The following is a 20,876-nucleotide window of genomic DNA, read 5'->3' as shown; positions in this document are numbered from 1 at the left end:
CACTGCTAACTGTTATGAGCTTGTGGGTGCTAGACCACTATAATCTCTGGACCTAACATGTGTTAGCATTTAATTAAGGCTTGGGGTGCTAAATTGTGTGCTAGACACGTAATCCCTGGAATTAGCATGGTTCAAAGCTGCTTAAACCAGGCTAGTTTCCTATGTGAGACGATAGCCTGAGCGATGGGCCATTAAGAGTACAATGGATCAAAGAGACTTGGTGTGATGATGTTTAAGGTCAGATGGAATCCAAGACTGCATATGTGTCATGGACTGTCTGGATGTAGAGAAGGGGTGGGAGGTATCACCAGCTGGGGAGCTCCCAAAGGAACCCTGATGGGAAGGAAGCTCAGAGCCAGGGGATTGGTGGTGGGATGATGATAAGAGGTCAGAGGAAGAAGAGGAGGCAGACTGGGAGAAGAAGGTGTCAGAAACTGAAGAGGTAGCAGGGTTAGTGAGCAGGAAGAGGCTGTAGCAGAGAGCAGCCCAGAAGCAGAGGCAGAAGCTGGGCAGGATCAAGAGGCAGAGTGGGGGCAGGCTGCTGAAGAAACTCCCTAGTTTCTCTCTCCTGCTGCGACCAACTCCCCTCCCCCTGGTCTCCCAGACCACGCAGAGAAATAAAGAGGGAAGAGCAACAAGAGACAAGACAACAGAGTCTTAGGCTGATGGGGAAGGACTCGGGAGCGGAGCCTTAGAGAGCGGTGGGAAGGGGAGGACCCTCAGTCCTCACAACTGCTTCATTGGGACAAGACCTACTGGGAAGAGTTGCTGTGATCACTAGGCTATTTTGGTTTCTTTGTTTTATTGCTGGACCCGTGACTCCAGCTCCTGACAATGTATTTCTGGGGCTGGCCTTGAGGTCCATTCCCTTTCTGCTCCAGAGTCCTCACCCGCATCCCCAAAGGCAAGAAAACCATGACACCAGGTGACTTCCTTATGGCCTTCAGGTTATGGAGGTTGTAACTCCCACCAACCCTGACCATTGGTCTTGTTGGCTGGGAATGATGGGAGTTAAAGTCATGCAACGTCAGGGAGCCAAAGGTTCCCCTCTTGTTGTAGATACTGCTGGAGCATTTTGGACTAGCAATAATCAGAATGGACACGCCTACAGTCGTCATCTGCCTGTGGTTTGTAGGTGTCTGAATCAGCATGCCAGTCCCCAACTATAGGATCACCATCCCTACGGAATACCAGTGGCTGGAGGATCTTTATAGACAGGCCTCTTTAGCTGCAGGAGTTGTTCAGGACAATATTGGGTTGGCATCACTTACAATGGATGAGCTTAACCATCATTTCTGAGGATGCCCTGTGAATCAGTGCCTTACAGTGCAGATCCTTACATGAAGATTTCCAAGAATTTCAATGCAGAAGTGACAGCCAAGAGAAGTAAAAAGAGGAAGGGTGGTTGCATACATGCATTTCCTTTCCTGAGAAAAGTCAACAAAATCTTAGATGGTATTAAAGTAGCCAACAGCAGAGATTGAGACAGAGACCAACAGGGGATGGCACAAGGTGGAATCTACAGGAGGTGCGAAGAACCCGAGAACCTGGAAATCAACGAGAAAATGGAAAGCTTCTCATCAAGAAAATCAGGTGATTACCAGCTGCAGAATGGGCTCAGGAATCATCACCACTCTGATTAAAAACCTGACTTTTTGGGGAAAGGGATTGATTTGTTGGAGATAGAGAGGAAGTGACTGCCAGCCTCTATAGCAGTGGTGGTGAACCTATGGCACACATGCCAGAGTGGGCACTCAGAGCCCTCTCTGTGGGCACGCGTGCCATTGCCCCAGCAGGGTTGTTGCTGGGGGCTGGCAAAGTGGGCAGCTGCTCCCCCCCCCACGTTGCTGCAGGTGGGAAATGCTCCCTAGAGTGTCCGCTGCCCACAGCGGCGTCGGGGAGAGTTGCACACACCCACCCCGACACTGCTGTGAGCGGGAAACGCTCCCTAGAGTGTGTGCCACCCACAGTGGCATTGGGGGGAGTTGCATGTCCACCAACCAGCTCCCCCCCATGCCACAATTTAAAACAGATGGGCCAAGCAGGTAAGAGGCAGATAGTTATTTATGATGTTAGCTTTTATGAAGATAATAAGCAGAAGGTGGATGCACACACGAAATAAAGCCATCAGGTACTACTAGTTCCCAAGCAAGTTCAGCCTCCAAAATCAGTATCAGTACCTCTAGCCAACCAGCTCCAAAAATTTAGAATTATAGTTTTCTCTTGCAGGACAAATTATTCAGATTTTATCTTAGTTGTGGTCAGTGCTTCTCTGCAAGAAGGACATTGCAAGAAATCTGTTTTGAGAGGGGCAGTAGTTACACCTTTACTGAAGAAGCCCCCTCTCAGCTTGGTGATTTTGGGAATTACAGTGGTGTAATTCCAGTGGGAATTACAGTGGGAATTACAGACCAGTTTCAAATCCAACAGTTTTGGCTAAAATGGTTGAGTGAGCAATGATTGCATCTCCATGACTTAGGGTTGACTTGGGGCTCAACCACTTGACCCACCACTTTCCCCAGGGGGGAACCCACTGTTTACCTCTGGATCAGAGCAAAGTCAAGTGGGTTTTCTGTGGAATGATGTTTATCCTGATTTAGAGCTGAATAATGGGTTGCAATGGCAAAACCTCCTGGACCTGTGCTTTTCCTTCTCTAGGTGACCAATGTGGTCTGACGTGTACCTTCTTTCAGCTGATATTATCCTTTAATATAGGCGTAGCCGACATGGTAATATTTCTGGGTTAGCGGAGTCTGTAACCTGAAGCGTAAGTAACCTGAAGCATATGTAACCCGAGATGCCACTGTATAAGCGTCCAAATAGCCACTTGCAAGCTGCCCATGCTGTGAGAGTGGGCATTCATGGTCTGAGAAATCCTCAGCTAAACAGGGGTGCATTCTTTGGGGTGGCAGCAATCTGTGGCCCCAGGCATGGATTTTTGAGGGGGCATGAAGCAGATGCCCCCGGCAGGCGTCTCCAGCTCAGTCTGGCCCGGTGCTTCTCTCCTGACATTGGAGAAAGCAATGCTCATAGAGAGGAGCACCTAAAGTGCCATGTCGACTGGTTGGACTCCCTCCTGTGCAGGCAGGCAGGTGGTGCAGAATGGCCCAGCTTGGCTCCATGGAGGGGCGGGGTCACTCCGGTGGTGCCGGCAGCGAAGGTTGGGGTGCCACTGGGGTGCCACTTCCACGCTCTGCTCCCCGACGTGCCCAACCACCTCTGGTGCATGCACCCACTCCCTGGCATGCATGTAAATCCCTCTGGAGGGCATGCACCTGTCAAGGGCACCTGGAGCTTGCATTACGTAGCTGCAGCTAAAAAACCAGTTCTTCAAAGTGCTTTACAAACCTTGATTCTATCTTCTCCATGTTGGCCTCGTTCTCCTTGTGGTGGTAAACTTGTGCATCTTCAGACTGCAGAAGGGATTCATGTGGCTGAGTTCTCCTTGGGGGGGGGGGGGTTATTTATTTATTAGTATGGAAGAACATTAAATAATGTGAGCCACCATTTGTAGGATAGTTCAGACACCAGCTTAGTGCCCATGGGGATGGCTGGATTCGTAACGGTGCCTGCAACGGGCCAAGACTCTGAACTTTCTTTGTCTTTTAAATTAAGCCTCTAACCTTGCTAGAAGGAAGGACTGTACACATAGCATACATTTCAGTCACAGGGCCTTCGCCAAAGAATTCTGGTATCTGTAGTTTGTTAAGAGTGTTGGGAATTGTTGCTCTGTGTGGGTAAACTAATGGTTCCTAGGATTCTTTGAGGGAGGAGCCATGGACTTCAAATGGGCTTTAAATGTATGGCATATCATAGCCGCTAACATTTTGAAGCCAAAATCCAGGCCGCCATCTTCCCGTTTTTTATTGCGGGAGCATGGCGGCCATTTTGGTTGCTGTGATCTTGCGTGATTTCACACCACAGTTCTTCCTCCCCCCCCCAAAGGTGCTTTTTTTTCAGGCACAGCACCTGAACTATAAAATGAACTATAAAATGGTGATTTTCTTGAGTCAAAATGAGAGTATCCCTAAATGTTTTTTTTAAAAGAAAAAAAGCACTGGAAGCATATAAAGCATAGAATTGTAGAGTTGGAAGGGACCACGAGGTTCATCTAGTCCAACCCCTTGCATTGCAGGAATCTTTTGCTCAACGTGGGGCTCTAACCCACAACACTGAGATTAGGAGTCTCATGCTCTACCAACTGAGCTATCTATGACCAGCAAAGGGTGTACCAGAGGCTGGCTGAGCATCTAGAGCAGCCTTTCTCAACCTGTGGGTCCCTATATATTGTTGAACTACAACATCCATCGCCCCTAGCTAGCAAGGCCAGAGCTCAGGGATGATGGGAGTTGTAGTCCAACAACATATGGGGACCCACAGGTTGAGAACTGCTGAATTCTAGAGGATGGTCGTATGAGGGAGGCACCATGGCTCAGTGGACCATTTCTAGTACAGTGGTGCCTCGCAAGATGAAATTAATCCGTTCCGCGAGTCTCTTCGTCTTGCAGTTTTTTCGTCTTGCGAAGCACAGCTATTAGCGGCTTAGCAGCTATTAGCGGCTTAGCGGCTATTAACGGCTTAGCGGCTATTAACGGCTTAGCGGCTTTAAGAAAAAGGAAACAAACTCGCAAGAACTCGCAAGACATTTCGTCTTGCGAAGCAAGCCCATAGGGAAATTCGTCTTGCGGAACAACTCAAAAAACGGAAAACTCTTTCGTCTTGCGTGTTTTTCGTCTTGCGAGGTACCACTGTATCCTTCTTTTAAAGGATCTGTTTGCAGGCGATGGGGAAAACAACCTCTGCCAGGACCCAGGAATGCTCCTGGGTGCTAGATGATGCTGGACTAGACCTCAAGGCTGCTTCCTGTTTTCCTCTGCCCACAGCAGTATCTTGTGATTGCACCCGGATGGCAGTTCCTTGCGCAATGGCTCACAGAGGCAGAGGCCTGGCTATTGCATGAGCCAGTCGCTGGGTGCACAGCTGGCTTCCTGCTCTTCCCTTCCTTTTGCAGTTTTGCTCCTAGAGAGAGAGTTTCATGTTGTGGGGGGAAACAGCTGCTTCCTGATTTCAACAGCTTGGGGGAAAGGGCCAGAGGACAGGCAGAAGGAAGCTCTTTGACTGGAATCAACAAGATTTAGGAGGGTGCTGAATGTGGTGCACACTGGGAATTGAAGTTTGATGAAGGTGCTGAGAATGATCTATTTGACATCTATATCCTTGCCTCATCCTACTCACCTCACCTTCAAACTGAAGATCTCCAGACTTTTTTTTCCTGGGGAGAGGGACTTTGACTGTGTATGTAGTGTATATTTAAAGCACATTCTTTCTCTCAAAGAATTCTGGGCACTGCCATTTCTTAAGGGTTGCTGGGATTTGTAACTCTGTTTGGGGGTAAACTACAGTACCCAGAATTCTTTGAGGGAAAGAATGTGCTACAGATATGCTTTGAAGGTATAGCTTCATTACAGGTATAATGTGCACACAGCCTGACAGTCTCATTTAAGATATTTATATGCTGCCCAATATTGTAGATTCTCTGAGTAGTCTACAGTATCCCAAAGAGCCTGACCCCAGTGTGAGGCAGCTTCCCTTGACCTTATATTCACAGCAGCATTTTGTGCTTGAAGCAAGATAGCTATTTGTGGCTCAGTGAAACCAGATGTGTATAACTGGTTTAGTACTAACTCGTGCTATTCAAAAACCAAGAACTCATTCCCCCCCCTCCCCCTGGTTAGGCATGTAGAATTAGGCCTTGTGTGCACCTGCATCTTCTGCGGCTCAGAAATACTGTTTACAAGGAAGTTAGAAGGAGCTAGGCTGAAGAGCTGCAGAAGTACAAATGAAAGAACTGTAATCTGACAGTGAAATGTAACAATGGTAGATTTCTGTTGCTCTTGTTTAATATTTGACCAGCAGCACTGTGGGCTGTAAATGTATTGCTCAAAGATTAGCGGCCATTGCCAATGTTTCCCCACCTCAGAAGTTTGAAAGAGATAATCAGTGTGAAATGGAACACAGCATAGCTAAATCTGTCGGACTGAGCAGTGCCGTTTTAGAAAAGTCAGAATGCCCGTCTTCCAGAAGTGAAGTACTTTACCAGAGAAGTTACTCCTGGAGAGAATTTGATGTTTGAAAAGATGCATAAAGCGTCTCCAAGGAAAGTATTAGGACTTGTGAGGGATGGTCAGGGACACCATTGAATTTCTCACAGGACTTCCAGAAAAATATAAGGGACTCTCATTCATCATTCAGCGTGTTGGGCCACCCAAAATGCAGTAAACTTTGGATTCACATAAACAGCCTGTGACTGTGTGACTATTTAGGAGCATTTGCTATCACATTGTGTTTCCAATACCCTTTGTCCTTGCCTGCATATTTTATCACTGCTTTCTCAGTCAGGTGGTGGTGCCATTTTGTCCCTTGCCTCAGGCAGCAAACTGCCCTGCCTAGCTCCACCCTTATGAATTTTCACTTCCCACCACCACAAATAATTCACATGATGTGTTTTTGCTGTCCACAGGTGGTTTCCTGCTGCAACATTGCAGGTGTGGTTCAAACGAAACATCCATATCCGTCCTTTTCATTGTGACTGCTGCCTCATTTCTGCTGTGGACCATAATCTCTGCTGTTTTGATTTCAAAAAGTATGAATTCTGCAGTCAATGACTGCTTTGTTTATGTGAAGTCTGAAAGACAGGCCAGGCCGAGGGTTGGGGGGGGAAGGAGGCAGGGAGAGCACAGAGAGCAGTAGTGGGATAAACTAGAGTTTGCAACAGTGGTTCCCAAACTCTCCCCCTGGTCACAGGCCACTTGAAGATTGTCGGAGTTCTTGGTGGACCACTAGATGACTGTTCCACCTTTTGTGGCCATTGTAATACACAGTACTAGATGCTGTATGATTTTTAATTGTATTTTACTATATTACAGATTGAATTCCAGAGAATTCAAATTGTAAGTGTTCTTCACAAACATGCCACAGACCACCTGAATTAAGCATATGGACCTCATTTGGCCTGCGGGCCACAGTTAGAAAGCCCTTGCCCTGGAGCACTTTTAAAATCATTGAATTTATCTCCTGATTGTCAAAATATGTTTGGGTTACTATTTAGAACCACACTCTCCCTTGAATTTTACTTTCAAAATATTCCCAAATCATGGAAACCAAACCCCTAAATTATAGTGTTTCAGTAATGTTTGTTAAAGCGAGATGAGCGCCGCAACCCCAGAGTCGTTCGCGACTGGACTTAACTGTCAGGGGTCCCTTTACCTTTAATGTTTGTTAGAACATTGTGGAAACATTGCAATTTTAAAAAAATGCTTACTTTTTAAATCCTTGACTGAAAACTGTTGATCAGTTTGATGTAAGGGAAAGCTGCTTATGCACTGATATGCCCAAAACATCCTGAAGCATGCATAGGAGATATTGCTCTTCAGAGGTCCAGGAAGCAGGACTTTTGTGAGGCAAAGTGTTGCTTCATTGATGAACCTGATAACCTCCTAATGTAACTGAGGTGTGGTGAATGAACTCTCTCTTTTGTTTATGACAAGGATGAGGAGTTTCCAGTTGGCTGAGCCTCCCCACCAAGCCCTCTGACCTCTCCCCAGCACCATGAAAAAACCACACACCAGAAACAGAGATGACTTTAAACTGGTGCTAGAAACCAGAAGTTTATTATGCTATCAAATACGCCCAATATTTGTATCATCAGGGCTGGCCCGGCCATAAGGCAGACTGAAGCAACCACCTCAGGCAGCGGAAACTTGCAGGGTGGCGCTGTGAGGCTGCCCTGCCCACACCTGCTGCCACCAGGGTAGTGTGGTGGCAGCTTCTGGTAAGATCTCGCCAGAAAACTGGCTTGTTCCTGAAGAAGACAATCAGTTGGAATGTGCTCAGTATACTCCACTCTACAATAAATGTCTATTTACTAGCACTAGTTGGGAGCAATCTCTTTTTGAAAAAGAAAAGTCCCCAAGCAGTGTGGTCTTTCCTATCTTCTCCAGGAAATAGCCACCTACCGTTGCTAAATGGTAATGCTGGCTGTGCCTAAGTGACGATAAAGACTGCTCTTTCTATAAACTCCTTAGGTTCAATGACAGTGACCAGACCTTCGTATTGTTTCAGATTTGGAGATGTCCACGCAACTAGAACAGCTGCGTGCCAATCAGTCCACGGTGATAACAAACGGTAACCATTCAGTTTCGCTTTTTCAAATGGTTAATTGCTTCTGTCTCATTCCTACCCCTATATCTAGGAGTCAGCTTTTAAAGGGGGCGGCGGCTATAATGACTTGTACGTACAGTTGGCTCTCTAGCCATCCAGATAAAACACGTTCAGGATGGAATGGCTGAAGGAGAGGAAATAGGTAAGGGGTTCTAAAATTCAGGCTTGCATAGCATTCAGTCCTATTCAGACCCATGGAGACCAGAGGTTATAAGTGAGTCATGCCCATTAATTTCATAGGGTCTACTCTGAGTAGAATTCACATTGGATACAACCCACAATTATTACTTTAGTTCCTCTGTATTTGAAACCTAAGGTTTTACTTTCCACAGTTATGGTTTTTCAGAACACCCCCGTACCCCACTTCATTCTTTAATTACTGTATTTTTTGCTCTATAAGACTCACTTTTTACCTCCTAAAAAGTAAGGGGAAATGTGTGTGCGTCTTATGGAGCGAATGCAGGCTGCGCAGCTATCCCAGAAGCCAGAACAGCAAGAGGGATTGCTGCTTTCCCTGCGCAGCGATCCCTCTTGCTGTTCTGGCTTCTGAGATTCAGAATATTTTTTTTCTTGTTTTCCTCCTCCAAAAACTAAGTGCGTCTTGTGGTCTGGTGCGTCTTATAGAGCGAAAAATACGGTACCGTAATTCAGTCTATCAATAATGAAGTAGAACTTGACAAACTCCCAATACAAAATTGTATTGGGCGGGGGTAGGGAGAGATAGCAGTAAAAATGTTATCCATAATAAAAGGTTATGACCCTTTCTGTGAGGGGAGGACTATATTAATGTTCATTTGGGGGGGGGGGCGCTGTCTTAAAAAGGAATTTCTAAGTGGAGCAACAAAACTTTTTCTAAGCTGAGCCCTTCTGGACATCTCAGTGGGCGCATTCATGCATGCAGGCTCATCACACCCAAACTGCAACGTCAAGTGGCAACTTGCTTGTGTGAAACAAATACTCTAGGAAACATCAGAGGTGGAGTTTTAATGCAATTGCCCTTCACTTCAGACACAATGCCTCTGTCAATGGAGGCAGTTAGTATGTTCATCCGCAACCAGTCACTGAGCGATGCACATGCACCTGTGTGAATCAGCCGGAACGGGAGCAGTTTTAGTACTTCCAGTCCTTGCACTCCATCTAAAGCCTGCAGAGTGCTTCATACCTTATGGTCTTTGCTAGTTGACTTCATTGACAAAAGAGTGCATTGGCATAAGAGCAGTGTACCATGGTCATGCAAGGTACTAGGAACTCATAATGCACAGAGGAGGCAAGTTAGTTAGGCCTTCTGCGCTACTCTGCCCACCTTGAACTCAGGTAGTCTGGATCTCCTAAGAATGTATTACTAGAGAAGCAGATCTCTTTTACTCTCTGATCCTTTTGACAAATCGAAACTTCTCACCTCTTCAAAAAACCTGCATGTTCCTCCTATGTACCTCCTGATACCCCAGAAGAACTGTTCAACTCAGAAGCATGGCCATGTTGCTCAGCACATAGAAACTGAATGAGTGCCTCCTGAGTAACTGAATTCTGTCTTTTCTAGGCTCCAAGATGGAGAAACGGCTAGAGGAGATTCATTCTAGTCACTCTTCATCTGGTATGCATTGACTTGGCTGTCACCCCTGCTGGTGTTCCTATTTTCTCCCTCTCTTCTCAACAGTCTCTAGTTGCTACTGACTTTCCTTCCTCCAATCCTCACTAAGTACTGTTACGGATGTCAGGTGACCATCCTTCATTAGACTGATTGCTTGATAGTTAGAGATAATTGGTGAAATTTCCTGAAGGGCATGGTATAAATCCCTAACATAACTCATAAAAATATTTTTCTCAGCAGAAGCTAATGCTACCTTAATATGTGTTTCTTAAGTTTGATAGTTTTGCTGTCTGGGAAATTCGCTTGTAAGGTGGTATCTGAAATCAGGGTTCTGCAGGGATGTATGTTGGAGAGAGTTGCTGACCTTGCTGAGTTTGGGACAGACAGAGGCATTGATGCTGTTGCTTTGGGTGACCTGAAGAAGGGACAATGGTTGTGCTGCTTGCTTCAGCAGTTGATTTGCTTCCACTAGGCTCTTTTCATATATTTGTAATATCAGTTCTGCTTACAAAGATACAGTAAGGTAAAGGTACCCCTGCCCATACCGACCAGTCTTGACAGACTCTAGAGTTGTGCGCTCATCTCACTTAAGAGGCCGAGAGCCAGCGCTGTCCGCAGACACTTCCAGGTCACGTGGCCAGCATGACGAAGCTGCTCTGGCGAGCCAGAGCCACACACGGAAACACCGTTTACCTTCCCGCTGGTAAGCGGTCCCTATTTATCTACTTGCACCCGAGGGTGCTTTCGAACTGCTAGGTTGGCAGGCGCTGGGACCGAGCAACGGCAGCACCCCGCCGCGGGGATTCGAACCACCGACCATGCGATCAGCAAAAGTCCTAGGCGCTGAGGTTTTACCCACAGTGCAACCCGCGTCCCGAAAAAGATACAGTAATTTCCCAATATTTTCTTATGTGATTGAACTCAATTCTATAGGACTTCTTTCTCAGGAAAGTGTAGAGAACTTAACAGTACCCTTTTGCCAAATGCAGAGATTGGAAAGTAGCTGTTATCTGTGGCTTTCTTTTAGAATCTGAGCTAAGTAAGGCCCTGAAGACACTGGAAGCTAAATATGAGGAGTCACAGAAGAATGGTAAGTATTCTTTGTTTCTGCCGGGAAAAGAAGGGAATGGGTGGAACTGTCTTCAGGCAGGGATATAAGAAAGCAACATTTTCGATTCCATGCTGTATTCCTTGCACACAGCACTGCTTCTGTTCCACTGCAGTTCATTTTCTGCCAAAAGCTATATTACTTGTCCCGATGTCCACTAGGCAACATTATGTACTTTTCATAATTTAAGTAATCATGTAAATTATGTAAGTGACATTACCATTGCATTATTCCCCACTATTATTTTTAGTGTAAAGTAAACACAAACCAAATGCAGGAGGCTGGGTGTAATCATTTACATATTGTCTGCAGACTGAAAGAAACAACAAGAGTGCCAGTTGTATTTGCTGGATTGGTTGCCATTCGGGACATGGGATGAATAAGTAGTAAATATTGGCAATTTCTGCTCTTATTTCATTTATCATCAGAATTCTCTGACATCCCTACCCTTAGGGAATCTCAAAAGCAGGAGTTCTTACAGAGTTTGAATTTCTCCTACTTAAATTTATGGTGTTTTCCCTGTGTCAAGTCAGTAACCTGAGCTCTACTTGCCATACTTCTCAATGATCATTCTTTCTGAATGACTGTTTCTACAACTTTTCCTTTTCCAGACCAAATTCACCTCTCATTTAACTCCCCTTTCTAATCTTTTCCCCCTAGGGAATGAAAAGCTGCGTGAACTATCTAGAGACAGCAGCCGTTCCTTGGCTGAAATTGATAAGATAGAGAATGCACTACTGAAGATTAATGGTAAGACACGAGACTTCTTCTGCCCCTGAGCTAATGTAAGTCAGGGAGGCAAGCGGGGCAGACTGCTGTGGGCTGGACAGAGCAACACTTCAGAAGATGCGGAGATGCCCAATCTGCAGCCTAATAAAGGCAGTGGAGGTGAAGGAGCAACAGGTGGTCCCACGGTGGGCAAGTGAGGAGAGATGTGAGAAAAACTGAAACACAGCCAGAAGGGAGTCTAAAGCAGGGTGGAGCCAGAAAGAAACACTGATAGAAGGGGAAGAGGGGAAGAATCAAGGCAAAGACGTGAACGTGACTGCAGGCAACAGGAGGATAGAGGGAGAGGCTGTGTACACACCACACATGTAAACCACTTGACATCTCCCAAAGAATTCTGGGAACTGTCATATGATAAGGGTGCTGGGAATAGTAGCTCTGCGAGGTGTAAGCTACAGTTCTCAGGATTATTTGAGGGACATTATGTGCTTTGAATGTATGATGTGTACACAGCCAGAGGTAAGAAAGTGGGCATAGAGACTGAGAAAGAAAGCAAGAAGAGCAAGGAGGGCACTGAGACAGAGAAAAGCAGCGCAACAGAAGGGAATGTGCAAGATGGCCACAAAGGAAAAACTAGTGGCTTAGGGAGATAATAGATCCCTGGGAGCTGGTGGAAGGACTTCCAATGTCTTACTCCTTCAGATACAGTGCTCACTCCTATGCTGTGGAAAACCAGGGACAGAAAGATCATATTGGCCTTGGGACCCATATGATGTGATGATACAGTACTTTTCGCTCTATAACACGCTCCCGACCATAACACGCACGTAGTTTTTAGAGGAGGAAAACAAGAAAAAAAAATTCTAAATGAAACAGTGGATGTATGATTTTTGTGGTTCATGCTGTGGCCACAGACATGTGATCTGACGGTGAGTTTGGGGTAGCCCAATGCAAAAATCCTGAGGATCCATGTGGATCCATGTTTGTAACCACGTTTTTGCACCACTGCGGCCCCAGGCAACATGATTTTTTTGGTGCAAACTGTAGCCATGGACATGCTATGTGATCTGATGGTGAATTTGGGGTGACCCAGTGCAAAAATCCTGAGGATCCATGTGGATCTGTGCTTTGTAACCACGTTTTAAGTGGGGAAGGAAGGAAAAGCACTCAAGGGACAAGGAGCACGTGTGGGGTGGGTGGAGAAGGATGCTGCTAATAATGCAGAAGAGGGGTTTAAGGGGAGAAGGCTCCTCTCCTCTCCCGCTTTGCTCCTTTAAAGCAAGCAGGCTCTGCTTCTCTCCCTCCCCCCCCCCCGGCTTAGCGAGCTGAAAATCTTTCCTGCTATTTAGCAGGCTCTCCCCACTCAGCGGCTCTTCTCCCGCTTTGCTGTTTCAAAGCGAGCCACGGAGGAGGGAAGGAAGGGGAACCATGGATCCTCTGCTCACGACTGCAGCAGATCCCCCCCGCCACCCGTAGGCATTCGCTCCATAACACGCACAGACATTTCCCCTTTCTTTCTAGGAGGAAAAAAAATGTGTGTTATGGAGCGAAAAGTACAGTAATTAGTGAGGGACAAAGTGACCCTGTTGTGATTCAGAATTGGGCATGACCCATCCTCTGATTGGTCGTAACACAAATTAATGTGGTGGATACAAATTAACATGTCAGATTCTTTCAATGTGATTGTTGTTCCATAGTTTTGTATCCAAACTTAAATGGAAAGGTTCCTATGGCAAAGCATTACAGAGTTCTAGTAAAAGTATTCTGAGCATATGCAGACAAATTAATTTTTCTTTTCTTTGAGTAATTAAAGGAAGCATCATCTGAGCATGTTTTAACCACATAAGCTGCAAAGGTGCAGAAAAGAGAAAAGGACTGATAATAAATCTCAATTTTAATTACAAATACAAACAGTTCTACGATTTTGATGGATCAGAGTTAGGAAGGATGTAGTATGGACTGTGCGATTACAATTTTTGGCAGCACTGCTAATAAGGAACATAAACATCCGTAGAAGGGTGTTCTGTTTGTGATCTGGTTGTTTTAATGTCTCTGCTATTACATTATAGTTTCAACCTGCCAAGTTTGTCCAAATGGCTGGTTGTTCAACAAAGGATCATGCTACAGTTTTCAAGTAAAGCCTGGACCTTGGTCTCATGCCAGGAAGGCGTGTGAGGATGAACGTGCCCTTTTGGTTGTTATCAATGATGACGAAGAGCAGGTAATTCAAGGTTTTTGTGGAATTGTGACAGCCCCATCCTAGCCACTCTCTGGGTCCCTTGGCATCTGAGGAGGAGGAGACCAGGGCACAACAGTGTCTGCTCTTTTGCTTGCACCCATCCTTTCCATGTTTGAGGTACTTGAGTACCTGTTTGCAAGGCTGCCCCTTACCAAATAGCCTCCAAAAGTTCCCTGGGGTCTCTCTGAAGCCTCTTTATCTAGAGGGAGGTTAAGGCATTTAGGTGTCAGGGTGTTTACATTAAGTTGAGACCACAATGTTTAAGGGAAAAAAGCACTTGCTTCAGCCACATCCACACTATACTGTACATATAAAGCAGCAGCATACAACTTTAAACAACCATGGCTTCCTGCAAAGAATCATGGGAGCTATAGTTTGCCAAGGGTGCTGTGAGTTAGGAGACCTCCTATTTGCCTCAGGAGGACTTCAGTTCCCAGAGTGGTATAACAATAAATCCTTCTACCCAGGAATTGCTGGGTATTGCAATTCTGTGAGCGGAACAGGGGTCTTCTAACAAGTTACTGCTTTAAATGTATGGTGCAGATGTGGACTAAAATGAAAGAAAATTAAGGAGTTATAAGGAAAAGGTATAATAAGAAAATAATACAGAAACCCAAAGTATTCCCTTTGGGATAAAAACAACCCACAACTGAGTAAACTTAATCCTCTCTCCCTGGTTTCCGCAAACCATAAAATGTAGAATCCCTACTCATGAATAGTTCTTTGTTCACTGAAGCCTCCACCTCAGGCTTCAAAACACCTGTTATTATGCTGAGATCACTTTGATTTAAATAACTTACTGATATAGACCTTTTAAATTTTCTGCCTGTGCATATGCCATGGCCGATGCCTCAGTGGCATTTGCTAGGACTTTATGTTAACCTTAGACTCCCCAAATAAGTTGCAACAAGACATACAAGCTAGACATACACTATATACAAGTAAACATACGCGTTCCCATCCAATATTCAGACACTTCAGGACAGTAAAGTCCAGCTGCTTCACATCAGTACATGAACAACTGTTTCCCATTTATCAAGCACAATCCACACATCTTCCATCCTTTTGTGGCAAGGGACATCTTGGCTCTTGAGCCAAGTGCATTTTGTTCCTGAGAGGTTGTGGTATTTCCCACTGAGAGTGTTGTGATTGCTGTGTAGAATGTGATAAATTAAGTGTCGGGGGACCTCTTGGATACTGTTTGTGATGTCAACGCTATTCTTCCTTAGGGGCTTACTTGAGTGTTACCTCTTATTGCATATGATCAAATGGTCCATCATTATGGCAACTAGGGAGGATGTCAAGAGATGTGAGCCATATATTTAAGGCCCCCTGGAGCTGCAGTGCGTCTCTGCACACAAAAGCATACTGCGCCCTGTGCAAGAAGTCTATCTGCTGGCCAGTGTTTGGGAAAGAGGGTGGGTTTTTCTTATACCATAGCAATCTCCAAATGCTGTGCTTTTATTTTCCCCATATACAAAAATGGCAACTCGGGGATGCTGAGGGAGGCTAAACCTACCCACCTACTTCTGGTGAGCCCTATGCTTAGGGTGAGTGATAGATTTTGCCAATCTCAGCTATATCCCAGATGTCATTGAATAAATGTAAGTAAAGAGTAGGATGGAACACTCAGAACTGGCTTTTACATACACACAAGTAGGACTCACAACAAAATGTTGCGGTATATCCTTGCCTCTTCACAGGGGTGCTGCTCTTCAGACAGCCATCCAGCCGTGCCTTCCGCTGGGATACTGTAAGCTTTTAAAGGCTCAGGCAGGCCAAGTCACTATCCCGCTCACCAACTTTGAATTTTTCTTTCGCAGCTGGCACCCAACTTGCTGTGATTTTGGTGCTTGAACGTCACTGGGCTTGTTGTTGTTGTTGTTGTTTTGTGGGAGGATTTGCCCTCTTTTGGTGTTTCTTAAAACGTTTATGTTGCAGTGATTCATTAAGATTTCAAGGAGAGGTAGTTCCCAGCACTGTTAGTTACACAGTATCTTTAAGCTTTTTAAATGAGGCATTGAACATGGGCCTTTGTACCTGTAAAGCTTGTGTTTGATACAGAGGCGTGTAGTCAGTCATGTTTCTGGCAGTGTGAGCTTGATGTTGCATCTCAGCCTTACATTTTGAGAGAACACTGTGTTACTAGTTGTGGTAGGATGTATATTCCATATTGTACATTTCAACTCCGAGAATTAAATGTGGTTTGTGTTTCAGAGTTTTCTCAGATTACACCTAAAAGAAAAATACTACTGGATTGGTCTCCAAGACATTGAAACAGAAAACAAATTTACCTGGGTGGATAGAAGTACTGTAACTTATACGTAAGTCTAGCATCAACTTTATTCCATTTTTAAACCCAACCTGGGTGGAATCTACACACATATAAAAACCATTCTGAAAATGCTTTAAAAAATTTTTTCCATAAGGCTCACCATCTCCATTTAGTGTCACATTGTATATTGCACTTAAAATACACTTAAAACATTTTATTTGCAGCTGTATAGCTGAGTTCTAGCTACTTCTGTGCCTATGGGTGAAGGAGTTTGCTGACAGGCTGCTTTTGGAAGGTGGACACATTGACATCCCATTGAAAGAACTATTCCCTGTGTGGGTCTCCCTGCTGGGAGTCAGGGTCAGAAATTCAGCTAGCGAGGCTACACTGGTTTTCATTAAAAACTCGTCAAAGACTAACTGGGACCAGTAAGAGGCTAGCATAAAGTCTCCAAACACAAGATGACACATTTCTTCTCTTCTTTGATCCAAGGGGGCTTGGTCATTCACTGCTGGGCATCAGGGAGGGTTCGCTAAGGTCTAAGAATCTATCTCACTAGAACTGATTAACTCTGCCATTTGTTTATTTGTTATATTTCCATATGCAGCAAGTGGGGTGCAGGGGAGCCGAACAATTATGGCCAGGGGGAGGACTGTGTTGAGATGACACCTAGAGGCTGGTGGAATGATATTCCATGTGGGAACGACGTAGATGGATGGATCTGTGAAAAGCCATGGAGCTGCTAGCTGTGTGGCCAGCAGGAAGAGAACTCGACATGAGCCAATCATCATGACTCCCTCGCTCTGCTCTTCATTCTCACAGACCTTCCAACAGTCACTTCTGGCTAATGGGTGGGCGTAGCAATCGCCAGTACCGGTTCATTAAAACTGAGGTGATGAAATCCAGCCAGTATTACATCAGTGAGTCAGCAGAAAGCTAGGACTCGCCATACGATTTTTAGCTCTTGTCCATAACCCACTAGAACTCACTGTCTTCCCTGGGAATAAAAACTGGGAAAATAGCTGGGGATAAAAGCCAGAGTTCTTGTCTTCCATCCTAGCCCCTCTTCCTTCTATAATAACATGCTAGATTAACCTAGTTCTCACATTCACAAATTCAAAACCTAATGAAACATTCATTGAAAAGCCCAATAATTTAGCAAGTTCTCCCCCCCCCCCAGCATATGAAAAGGAGAGGATGATATCTGAGACAGGGCCTTCTTGGGAGTGGCATTTCCAGGCATGAGCCAGGGGGTGGGGGATGGGGGACAGCTGCCCCCTCTAGATCAAATAAAACAATAGAAATACTTAACTAACTGACCAATCACATTGGTTCTTCCCTACACTAACAAAAGTCCTGACCCTCTAACAAAAATCCTGGCTACGCCCATGCCTCCAGAGAGGTCTATTTGATCCCTACATTTTTATTATTTCATTGCTAGCAGATCTTTTTCTCTATTTTCCTAGGTTTTAAAATCTGAATTCCCTCATGAAGCTCTTATGATGCTCTTCTAAGATTTCAGATCCTTTTGCTTTTTTTAAAAAACTTTATCTTCTGGGTTGTTGCCACACTAGCCCTTAATTTTAATTTTTACAATAAAATACAAGGTGTGGACATGAAAATTTATTTAAGGTATTACAAGGCATCTGCGTCTTTAAACACTTTTAATTTGCACACTAGTCCCTTTTTATTGCCTTCTGTTGATGCCAACTACTAGGTTAACGAAGAATAGCTTGTTAACTGCCCCTTGAGTAATCTCTCTCTTCATGTCAGTTTCTGTTCCTGCAAGAGGAAAGATCCCTTTAATTATTGGATCTTTCTCTTGTTTTGTTCTTCGTTTGTTTGCTTTTCTCTTTAAAATAGTGAAATGGTACTACAATAAACTACTTTCATGTTTTTTCTGACTTTAACCCATGGCTGCCACCAAGAAAAGAAAGCCAGTGTTTTAAAATTTAGGCTACCTTCTCTAGGCAATGTCCTCCATGGCTGCTGTTGCCATGAAGAGAAGGAAGCCTACATGTTAAAAACAAAAAACAAAACAAAAAATGAAACAGAACAAAACAAAAAACAAGCTGCAGTTTGGTGGGGGTGACAAGCAGTGGAAGAAGGGCCATAGCTCCTCATCCATCCATCTATCCATCCATCCATTCATCTCTATGTGTGCAAAACTTAGTATTTAAAGCTCCTCATTCCATGGGAACAGAAACTGACATTACAGTAAACAGGAGAGCCTATAGGAGCAAATAGAAGGCTATTTGTAATTCTCCCACCAGGATTGCTAGAAAATAATAAAATGCAATGGATTTGTAATAAATAATCCTCCAGTTGATGTTGCCACTAGCCTTTGCAAAATGGGTTTTAACTTATGTATAATAGTAGATGAGGATCTTTGTAATTCTCTATTCTTTCATTTGCTGTGGATTGTGGGAAAGCAAGGTTCAGGAGCACTCAAGTGCGCAAGTGTTCTTCGGCAGTTATGAAATCTCCTTTGATGCTTCACCAAACTCAAATCTGAGGCTTTCTTAGAGGAAACTAAGTTCCTTCTTTTTCAGCTGGCATTTGGTTTCTGTGGTTGGACCACAAAGAGGTCTAACGTTGCTCAACGGTTTGTACAAATGGTCCTGTATAAAATAAAATAAAAAGTGACTAATGTGTTTACATGCTTTGAATCTCTAAGACAGAGGTTGCTATAAATTCAAATAAAAAATCAAAATAAAGAACTGTCATGGATAATGTTGCACAGGTGGGACAGGCAGCGGCCATTTTATGCATTTGATTGGCGCATGGCAGGTCATTTTAGACCTGGGAAATGGGGAAATGGGGGGGGGGGGGGAGAATGGGGTAGACCAGGGCAGGCCTATGTGCGGTGCCCAGGGACACAACCCTCATGCAAATCGGGAGGGTGTGTGTGCCTGTATATCCTCAATTCAAATGCACATTTGAGGCCCTTCTTGGGCTTTAATTTCAATGATGTTCAATGGGTGTCCAATGAGTGTTTTGCTGAACCGAAACTGCAGCATGGAGGGTCAAGGTGACAGCTGTTGGCAGATGGACATAGGAAATGACAAAGCCATGCTCAGCAAGGGGCAATTCTGTTTGGATATAGTTTGGGCAATCGGCTATGACTGTTATCCTAAATCGTGGTTTTTAAAATCTACAAGAGCCCCCATTTGTGCTGTTCCACAATATGCCCACATCTTATGATTGCCTCATTTCTGCTTCACCTGGCTTTACTCTCCTCTGAGAGGCAAACTGGAACTCCTGACCACTTTTCCTTTTGTGTGTGTGTGTGTGTGTGTGTGTGTGTGTGTGTGTAGGGTGAAGAAAGTTTGTTATCTCTCTGGCCCTCTACTGATTGCCCATTCATTGGAAAACTGTAGGTGCACTGTAGGTAACTCACCATAGATTTGGGATCATGTGGAATTGGGACTAGGAGTGTTGGAGAATTCTAACAAAAATGAAAACAGGAACAGAAATTGCTGATGTTCACTTATGGATCCCATTCTGGAATGGAAGTCAATCCAGGGAATACAATTGGTATTTGCTGTTGTTGTTTTCAGTCTACAAATGATATGGAGTATGCTTTTTCCTCCGTTTCCATTGTGTTTCCTCTGCATTGAAATGAATGAGGTGGAATAATGTAATTTCACCACAGTGGACGGTGAAATGAATAACATAGTTTTGGGTGGAAGGTGAACTGCAGTGAAACGGAACCAGTGATGCATGTGATGAATTCAGGGCAGGATGGAAAACAGTGCCTGCTTACATCCCTAACTGGGCCTGGGGCAAAGAGTTAACAACCCCTCTCCCATCTCCACATATTTCCCTACATCTCATCTAGTTTGGTCACCATGTACATCCAGATATACTGGATGTTTGCGTGGTGAGTTCCCGCCTCCCCCCAATGGAAATAAAGACACGTGACAACATTGAATTAGGTTAATGGGCTAAAATTGGCCACAACTTTATTGGTTACAGGTAAGAGCAGTATTGGCTTAGGCACTGGTCCTATCAGACTATCCAGCTTCAGCCTGTTTGCATGAAGACCGGGAAGGGTTAACACCAGCAGGGGGAGCGCTGCTGATGCACATCAACTAGGTACTCCCCCGGGGTCACGGCTCGGGGGCACGCTTTAGGCCCTGACCTCCATAGCCTTCGGAGGAGGCAATGCCCCGCAGAATCCTTTACCGGACTACCCTTCAGTAAACGAGGGAGGTGATGGCACTCCCTCCCTCCATCTGCATAACAATACCACTACCAATGCCTAACCGCCAAAACCAAAGGAGTTGTGACGATTTGCTACGAGGTAGGTGAAAAACCAAATGGCTGGTGCCAATTTACCAAGTGGAAAAAATTCCTACCAGGCCCCTTAACAGCGACCAACCATTAAAAGAGGGAGATCCCGGGGCCGCGCTTGCCTTAAGTGAGGCAAACCACACACCCCGAGCCAGACGATTGGCTGGCTCGGGGGATGACGCGGCCCGAGGATTCCCCTGATTGCGCTGCGGCTGGAAACAGCCTCCGCGCGCAAGATTGGGGGCATGAAGCCCGAAACCCCACCTCCTCCTTATGTCGGAAGTGGCTTTGTCCAAAAGGGGAATGGGAAGCCTTGAGTCGGATTGTGAAGAAATCAGGTTTGGCATTTGCTAAAGCAAACTAGCAAACAAAATTGACAAGGTGCTGCAGTTTGGCGGTTCTTGACTTGTGGCTTAACAAG

The 20,876-nt window shown here is 45.0% G+C and overlaps 1 protein-coding gene across 1 annotated transcript; it reads left to right on the top strand.

Annotated features, from left to right (window-relative positions):
* The first annotated feature begins 1,368 nt into the window (after window positions 1-1,368).
* LOC310700301 (C-type lectin domain family 4 member G-like) lies at window positions 1,369-18,817 on the top strand. Its single transcript, XM_083489564.1, has 9 exons — window positions 1,369-1,593; window positions 6,521-6,643; window positions 8,122-8,184; window positions 9,761-9,814; window positions 10,839-10,901; window positions 11,580-11,669; window positions 13,715-13,866; window positions 16,102-16,208; window positions 16,767-18,817. The coding sequence occupies exons 1-9, from the start codon at window positions 1,503-1,505 to the stop codon at window positions 16,903-16,905; spliced, it is 882 nt and encodes a 293-aa protein (XP_083345690.1). The 5' UTR covers window positions 1,369-1,502; the 3' UTR covers window positions 16,906-18,817.
* The last annotated feature ends 2,059 nt before the right edge of the window (window positions 18,818-20,876 follow it).

Source organism: Podarcis liolepis (assembly GCF_965112155.1).
Source record: "Podarcis liolepis genome assembly, chromosome: 2".
Lineage (NCBI taxonomy): Eukaryota > Metazoa > Chordata > Lepidosauria > Squamata > Lacertidae > Podarcis > Podarcis liolepis.
The sequence above is the reverse complement of the archived record's forward strand: the minus strand, read 5'-3'. Positions and strand labels throughout refer to the sequence as shown.

Bases quoted from the DNA above. Each gene is read 5' to 3' on its own strand.
- LOC310700301 (XM_083489564.1), top strand. From the start codon at position 1,503: ATGGCACAAGGTGGAATCTACAGGAGGTGCGAAGAACCCGAGAACCTG. The intron at 6,644-8,121 runs GTATGAATTCTG...GTATTGTTTCAG, and splicing joins TGCTGTTTTGATTTCAAAAA to ATTTGGAGATGTCCACGCAA. The intron at 9,815-10,838 runs GTATGCATTGAC...GCTTTCTTTTAG, and splicing joins TTCTAGTCACTCTTCATCTG to AATCTGAGCTAAGTAAGGCC.